This window comes from Poecilia formosa, unplaced genomic scaffold (genome assembly GCF_000485575.1).
Source record: "Poecilia formosa unplaced genomic scaffold, Poecilia_formosa-5.1.2 Scaffold168, whole genome shotgun sequence".
In the NCBI taxonomy this organism is placed as follows: Eukaryota; Metazoa; Chordata; class Actinopteri; order Cyprinodontiformes; family Poeciliidae; genus Poecilia; species Poecilia formosa.
This window is the reverse complement of record NW_006800107.1, coordinates 692,723-701,557: the sequence shown is the minus strand read 5'-3', so window position 1 is coordinate 701,557 and position 8,835 is coordinate 692,723. Positions and strand designations below refer to the sequence as shown.

The 8,835-nt window shown below is 36.9% G+C and overlaps 1 protein-coding gene across 1 annotated transcript; it reads left to right on the top strand.

The window, feature by feature from the left end:
* Positions 1 to 768: 768 nt before the first annotated feature.
* Positions 769 to 6,550, top strand: LOC103146768 (uncharacterized). The gene is made up of 7 exons (XM_007564797.2): positions 769 to 882; positions 1,188 to 1,490; positions 2,081 to 2,362; positions 2,458 to 2,595; positions 3,758 to 3,792; positions 4,017 to 4,082; positions 4,702 to 6,550. Exons 1-7 carry the CDS (start codon positions 837 to 839, stop codon positions 4,804 to 4,806), a joined length of 975 nt encoding a protein of 324 aa, XP_007564859.1. The 5' UTR covers positions 769 to 836; the 3' UTR covers positions 4,807 to 6,550.
* Positions 6,551 to 8,835: the final 2,285 nt, after the last annotated feature.

The following is an 8,835-nucleotide window of genomic DNA, read 5'->3' as shown; positions in this document are numbered from 1 at the left end:
AGAACCATCCATGGTTTTCTGATTGGAAACAATAAACACACACACAACTGCAAACTAGTTTGGTTGGGTTTTTTTCTGGGTTATGTTGCATTTTATATTTTTGCTTGTTTGTTTCCCTCATATAAATTTTTCCTCTGTTACCTCAGATCACCTCACAGCTCCATGTTAGTCAGTAACCATCCTCCACAGTACATTTACTAGCCAGTTACTCCCATCCTTTGTCAGATCCTTGATTTAGTATGTCATGGTGTCTGAAGGACTATGATGTTTGCCTTTGATTTTTCAGTTCTTTGGTTTATTTTGACTTTTCTTTACCTCCATGTTCCTTGTATTATTTGGAGATTCTGTTCTAGTTTTATTTTGGGTCAGAGTTAATGAACGCCTTCATTCATCCACCGTAGGAGAAAACTAAACTCTGTTAAACAGATTACTGGTATTCTAATAAAAATCAAGGGATGATGTCTGGTATTATTCAGCTGAAAACATGGTGGTACAAAGTGTTGGCTAATCTGACACATTACAACATATTGCACTTCCTCTTTCATCAGAACGTTGAATTTATTTACATTTTAGGACTTTCTAAGATACTGGGTACGAAAAGCACAACAATGCCTTTGTTTGTGTTTAATGCACAGTAACATAAAGTTGTTTTTTAGAAATATGCTCTTATTCCTGTTTTTTAAAAAACGATGAGCTAACGGTATGGAAACCAGATGACGTCATCCGTGGTGGGTGTTGCTTCATTCAGAATGTCAACTCCAAGAAGGAAGTTACATCGTCTTCACTTGAGGCTGAGAGAGTTGAACAGCGTCCGGCGGCCGCTGGACTGACAGGAAATGGCCAAACTGGAGATATTTCTGCTCTTTGTGCTGCAACTTGAAGGTAAATATTTAACTTACATGTTGAATGTTGATTAATTACTTTAGAAAGAATTTTCAAAACCACTTCAGTTAACTTTTTAAGGGTTTGAGATATTTACGTCAATTATATTTTATAAAATGAAAATGATCTTGAACACCACAAAATCTTTTAGAGGTTTGAAGAAGTTCTGAATGAAAATAAAGTACAATTAAGTTAAACGGATGAAACATTTGATTTGCTGACTCATTTATTTTCCTTTTTTTTCATTGCTGTTTTCAGCTGATGTAAGCATAAAATTTTCAGATTTTGTCTTTTTCTGTTAAAAGGTATCAGTGGAGATGCATCTAATGTCTATCACACAGTTGGAGACGATGTTGTGTTACCTTGTGTTGGTCCATCTTCTTCATCGTGCCGCAGTGTTAAATGGCTTTATAACGACATTGTTGACAGCCCGACTAAGTCCAAAGTCTCAGATGGAAAAATTAACCAGAAGTCAGTTAATGCTGCCAGGCTGAGTTTGAACACTGACTGCTCTCTGGTCATAAAGAGCATCATTCCTGAGGATGCTGGACGTTATACCTGCCGGAGAGGAAACACAGACAGCCTAGTGCATCTGAATATTTTATCCAGTAAGTACAGTACTTATTCCTCTTAATGCCATTTTAATGTCCAAAACCTGTGTGTGTGTGTGTGTGTGCGTGTGCGTGCGTGTGCGGGGGTGTGCGTGTGTGTGTGTGTGCATTTGTTTGTAATACATTGTGGGGACGATTTTCCTGACATATACTACGTTGTGGGGACCAATTGCTCCCCTTGGGTCAGGGGTCAGAGTTAGGACTAAGGTATGAATTGAGTTTTGGTTAGGGTTAGGTATGTGATGGTTAGGGTTAGGAAAAGGGTAAAGGTCAGGTTTAGGCTGTAGAAATGAATGGAAGTCAATGGAAAGTCCCCACAAAGATAGTAACACAAACATGTGTGTGTGTGTGTGTGTGTGGGTGTGTGTGTGTGTGTGTGTGTGTGTGTGTGTGTGTGCATCTGTGTGTGTAGGGCTGTTGTAAATGTCTAGAGACAGCCTGTAGCATGAACCCTCTGTCTATCTCAATAATGCTCTAACAAAATAATCATGAAGTGTAAAGTAATTGAAAAATGTCTAACAACAATGTGTAACAACTTATTTACTGGTTAATCTGAGATGTCAGTTTTCTCTCTGGTTTCATTTCAGTCTCTCCATCTCCACCAGCTGGTGACGCAGCAAAGGATGGAAATATAAATCTACAATGTTCTCTGTGGAAATATTTAACCCGTTGTTCAGATAACAGATTCGTCTGGATAAATGAAACAGGAGCTGAACTAGTTGGTGAAAATGTCTCTGACCAGAAGACCAGTGCACAGATCCAGTGTGCTTCCTCTCTGACTGTGAAGCCTCTGAATAACACATACACCTGCCAGTTTTTTAAGGGAAACACAATGAAGGTAGAAGCTCACTACCCACCTTTATCTAGAGGTAAGACATAAATAAGGATAAAAAGCAAAACAGAGATTTCTTGTTGTGTTTTTTAAAGAATTGCATTCAGCCGTTGTTTATTCTTGTGAGCTCAGATCAGACTCAGATGTATCCGATCTACATCATTGGACCGGTTCTGGCAGTGGGGCTGCTGCTGGCTGCCATCGCTGCTGTTCTCATCAACTGCAGAAAGAGAACCAAAGAGTCAGACGAGCTAAAGAACTCCAGTTCAGGTGACACTCACATAGTTTAACTCATTTATTTAAAAACCAGGATAATCTATTTTTGTTGCTGCTGCTCCTTGATGAGATGCTTCATTAAATTTAATAAAATTATATTTACTTCTGGAAACAAATGAGCTTTAAACATCACATGTCATCAGTGTTACATGGCCTCCATTAGTCATGGGTCGTGTCCCGTTGAACTCTCTCACCCAGACGTCCTGGTCACATTTTCCAGCTCCATTTATAGCTGTACTTTCTTCAGTGCAGCTTTCATTAACTTGTTGTTTCCAGGGTTAAACTGGTTGCAAAAGGTCCTGTCAACACATCACCTAAAACTTACATCACTTCCTTTGTCTTCTCATAAAAGGAAGTGGGCAATATATGTAATCATTTCCAGTGTAGCACTTAATAAATGTTAGCATGCACACTTCCTGTTTTGATGAGACGTAATAATTCAGCCTATAGCATATTTTAATATGTTCCCAGTTAAAATTGATTTAAAAAACTCATTTTATCAACAAAAACATTTATTTTTATTTTTCATAATTTAAAGTCTAGTGTGTCAGCTGCACAACTCTTCATCACATGCACTGAGCAGGGAACATCATCATGAACGTCTTGGTAAAGAATAAAAAGCACATAAACTCCAAAACACACAGACCAGCATAAGGGGAATTTCACAGTCTGTGAACCATGTGCATGAATTGGCTGCACCAGACAGGCTGGTATTCCTGGACAGCACTAAAGATGTGAGACAAAACACTGTTAGAATACATATAGAGTTTAGTACAAGAGTTCAACAATGATTCATTTTAAAACGATGTAATAAAGACCTGAAATGTTGCACAGGTTCAGGATTGTTCATGGAGATGCATCAGTCAGGTTTTCATTTTACTAAAAAATGAAAAAGTAGCAACGGGTTCTAAGATGCAGGTGATTATATTAAATCTGTAATAAAACGAAGAATTTACACATTTACACATCAGGCCTGTCTATTTAGCCTTTCAGCGTTATTTGAATTTTTTGCTAAATTGAAAATAGATACCGTTAACTCATTCCAGTTTGGGAAGAGAAATTCTGTTTATCTGCCTTTTAAAGCTGTATTCATTAAAAGTGTTAAAATAGGAATGGCTCTGGCTGAATTAAAGTTGTACTTGAAATTCTGTTTCAGACGTCAGAAAAGCAAACAGTCAAATTCACCAAAATGTGAGTATCTTCTAAATATTCTACAGTTTCTTATCAATGATAAACATGAAAAAAATGTGTTCACATCCAATCAGATGCCATATCATGATACAATATCATTTGATGCCAAACATCTGATTTTATTTGAAGCTTATAATGTGCAGCATTATAATGTATATGATGTGTAATGTGTAGCTTACCAATTGTTCTCTGGCATTAAACCTTAAACTTTGTTTTGTCCTCAGGCGGAGTTACCTTGCACTCTGACCTATGCATCGATCGGCCATTTTGGTCCAAACTCCCCTCACAGGGTAAGCGTGGGTGGCTCTCTGTGATGTTTTAGTTTAACACCAAAGAACAGGATTTCACTCGTTTGCATGGCGATAAACAAATTGAAAACGGGTGCATCTCAAAAGCTAAAAATATTAAGCTGAGCAATTCAGTAAGAAACCTACAACATAGATTGAGTAAAAACACAGTGAAATACCTGAAGCATTTATTTCTGTTAATTATGATGAGTTGGACTTACAACTAATGAAATTCCAAATTCAGATTATAAAACAATTACAATGTACATTTTCTTCATGATAAAATGCACAGATTTTGTATTATTGTCATGCTCTAGTATTCAGAAAGATACTGTCTGGCTCTATTCAAGCATAATAATGTAAAGTTGAATGGAAGGAAAAAGAGTGGTAGTCAAATAAGCAGCAAGTATAATCCCTGTTTAAAAGGCCTGGACTGCAAATGAAGTCTGAGCTCACAATGTCACATGAATTTCCCCAAGTATTGTTTAAAAATAATTTCTAATAGTAAGAACATTGATCAGGTCAGTAGAATATATAAACATAGCTTTGTGTTTTATTTTTTTCTGATCCTAATATAAGAAGTTCTGTCCATGTTGTGAATCATGTGGTTTGTTTGGTCCAGGTCGCAGTTCAACACGATGTCGTCACTTATTCTGCTGTGAAGCCTAAAATGGAGACGGACATCGATCCCAACAGTCTCTACAGTCGGGTCAGCAAACCAGAATAAACCAGACAGGATGACGTGAATTATCATGACTTTTCATTACTAAACAACTTAACAGGAAGTGGACAAGTACATTTGTGCTTAAATGGCTGTATAGTTCTAGTTTATTATTAAGGAAGTGCAACTATTTTTTTTTTTTGCATTTAAGATTTCACCATAGAAAAAACCTCAGTGAAAGAAGAAGTCGTAGCTATTAGGAAACTACTTCTTAATCAAATGAGGAGATCAATAACCAAAGCTCATCCTGGAAATCTATTTAATTCCACCAGTTAGTTGGAGGATGTGGCTGTTTTACACTGGAATATATCAAACAAAACATCAGATTAGTGGTTCTGCATAAAATATTTAGATTTTTATTGTGTGATATGCAATAAAAGTACCAAACAAAATGTAGTTTGATATAAAAAAGGTAACTAATGGTTGTTGTGATTAGTTAGCTAAAGGCTACTTGCCTCAGACTCATAGCATCTGCAACATCAGGATTTAATAAACCAGGTTTCCTGAATCTGATATTTCCTGGAAGTGGTTGGGTAATTTTCCCCACAAACAGATTATGTGTTTGCAGAATGTTCTCACGTGGTTCTTACATCAGATTAATCTGTCATACACAAGAGGTTAACACCAAGTATGCTAATTAGCATGTGGCTAACACATTTAAAAACTGTTTGATTTCTTTCACTCTTATTAAGGATCTTCACATGGTGAGCATCTTTTCCCATCAAATGTGACAAATATTATTTTGACTTTTTTTGCCTTTAGTTGGAAAATCTTAACATGTTTCTGAATTTTCTTAAAACTTGTTAAATCTTAACTGAGTTTCTTTATGAGCTCCAAAATTAAGTGTTTGAAAATCAACTAATGTGTAGCCTTAGTAGAGATTTTGCAAAAAATTCATTCTTCATGTTTTTTTTAACAATAAGTTGTGTAAAAATATAAATTTATTGTATATCTGTGTTTTTTTCTCTGTCTTAATAAGATTCTGAATGCTTGTGAATCCTGCATCAACCACAGCAACATAATCTTTGTTATTTTGCTGTGGTTGAAACCCCAATGCTTTATTTACCTTTTCTGACTTTTTACTGAAACTATGTAAAAGTTGCATGGGAGGAGATTTTTTGTGTTATTTGTTGGTAAAACTGAGGAAATAATTGATAGATTAGTAAACAGAGTGGTTCTCTAATCATAAGCATCAATTAATGAGAGACTTGCTCTCTAAATACTACAATAAACACGCACATTTTGAAACAATGCAACATAATTTCAACCTTTGGAATGATTAAAAATTAAAAAAGAAAACAGTTTAAAGGTTGAGTTTTTAGTAATTGTGTCTCTTTCTAGATCAAAGTCATTACTAGAGTAATTGCTGCCATGAACTCAATGTGCCGTTTTGTTTTCTTTTCCATTAAAAACCTTTCTGACCATTTGCTTCTGTCTCCTTTCTACCCTCTGCAGCCACAGTGGCTCAGAGCAGTTCAAAGGAAGCTGTTTCTTTCCACAGTCGCCACATGCTTTCACACAAAGAAGGATGGCTGGAAATTTAAAGACGGTGCATTCAGATCGTTTTATCACCTAACATTAAGATCGACCTGGACTGTAGGGGACTAAATCTTAACATGACATCATGACTTACTAGTTTTTAAATTAATTGGGTATAATTGATTTCAGACTGACTGTATTCTGTATGAATAGAGATGAATGAGTTTTTGTTGTAAATTAGTCCCATATGAATAAAATGAACTGAACCTCTGCATGTTTTTTAGTTTTGGTTCCTGATGGTTCGTGGCTCTATAGAGTCTGTAAAGCTAAACTTGGAGGACTGTGGGCGGTGTCTCAGGTCAGCTAGTGACGCTTAGCTGATATCATTGAATATTGTGAAATATTGTACTTCTTCTTTTAGATCTCACAAAGTGTGGGAAAGTGCATTTTGCAAAACGTCAGTGTTATTCTAAAACAAAGCAATAATGTAAGTTTATTTTTTTCTGCTTTGTTCAGCTTGAAACAGCATAAGTTATATATTTCTATAGAAGTCTGGAAGAAAATGTCAGTAGAGTCAAACAAATGATAAAATGGATTTTTTGCAGGTATGTTTCTTCCAGGAAGAGGAAATAACAAAAATATCTTCAGATCTGAAGCAGAAGATTGACTTGCAGCTGTGAGGGACAGGAAATGGCCCTGCTAGCATTAACTCTGCTGTTGGTGTTTCAGGTTGAAGGGAAGCATTTCTTGTGCTTCAGAAGGTTTTCTGGTGTAAATTATAAAAGACTGTTTAATCTTTGCTCCAGGGAAATATGGCGCTTCTTGCTAGAATATTGAAATAAACTGTAAGAACTGTAACTGATTACCTTTAGAATAAAACGTTTTCTAAATGCTCCAGTTAACTAACTTATTTTGAACTTAAATTAGCAGAACAGTACAGGCTTAGTGTAAACTTAAAAGTAAGTTCTGAGTTGATATGTTTAAATACGAATAATGAACTCTTCATTTTTACTTGTAGATTAAGTGTCAACAATGCTTTTTCCTGTGTGTCTTTTTTTCAGATTCATGTTATCAGAGATCTTGGTGATGTTTTCTCTGTGAGCTATAAAAATGCTGACAGTCTTCCTGCTGTAACAACACCGAGCTAAACTTCAGGAGAAAAACCTTTATTACAACAAAACATGGAAAATGTATCATCTTCTGTTTTCTGAGTGGTAAAAGATTTATGGACAGATTTTATTTACATCATTTTATGTCTTGATTGCATTTGAAGTATGCATATATATATAAATGAAACCCTCCAATTTTTATATACAGATCATTTTAATTTGTGTCACATTTTTCACAATAAAACCCAACACTGATGAGACATTAACATAATTTTCTATACTGCATTTCTTTCTAGTATTTGATATTTCCTTTTGAAACACAGAGTTCACTACGAAGATCTGTGGTTCAGAAGTAGATTATCTTTGCTGCCACTTTGTGGTAAAGTCGAATAAGTGGTGAAGTTTGAAAAGTAATATTTACTGTCTTAATTGCTGATAATCTACTAGTTCTATTAAATCCAAATATATATCTGTCAGGGTCTGTGTCTTTTCTGTTTTGTTTTTTGTTTCTTTTCCCTTTTTGTCTTTTGGTTTGAGTTTATTTTCCTGGAGCACCTGCTGCTTCCCGTGGCATCCACCAGATGCCGCCAGGTTACAGAACCCCTGGAGAGATGCGGTGACAACCCCGTAGACGCACCTGCAGCTTGTTTGGAAGGCGCTCTGGGTGTATATAAACAGCGGATGAACGACCAGAGAAAGGCCCTCTGTGTTTTCCTTTGAGCTAATCCCTTGTTGTTTTCCACGCCAGGTGAACCCGCTGTCTCCTCGTTGTTCCCCGAGTGTGCCGTCTGCCCAGGGATTCTGCGTGAGCTGAAGCTGCCCGTTGTTAGTGAGTTCCTCCCTCGTGTCTCCCCATGACGCCGTTGGTTGTACCAGCTGGACGCCATCCCTTGTGGGCTCGCCTTCCCCCGTCTTCAGTCCGTCTCCAGTGGACTCCCCTTCATGACATCACAGGTTTACCTGCCGTGCCCGAACCCATATGGAGATTCTTTATAACTGGACCTAGTGGGACTCCGCTCATTCAGCTATATACTAACCTGTCCGCTCTTATCCAGCGCTCTGCCAGCAACCACATTCATCCACTCCAAGTAAGACCTTGTCTGTTTACTCCTGGAAAAACTCTCTCAACCACTCTTAACCTGTTGCCTCTCGTTGACAATCAGACAAACCGGTCATCTGTTCCAGAACTCATTCCCATTTTCTTTCCCCTGGATTCAATAAACTTATTCATTTACTTGCCTCCCCTGATTGTGTTCTCGCATGTGGGTTAAGAAACTTGGAACCACCATGACAATTTATTCCATAAAAGCAGTATTCAATGTCTCCTTTCTGCTATTGTCTGTGTTTGAGATGATTGGTTAAATTATTAAAAAGTCATGCAGTATTATGAGAAACCATGAAATGACAGACCAGATCCTCAGATCTGCTGCTATTAACCACAGAGCAC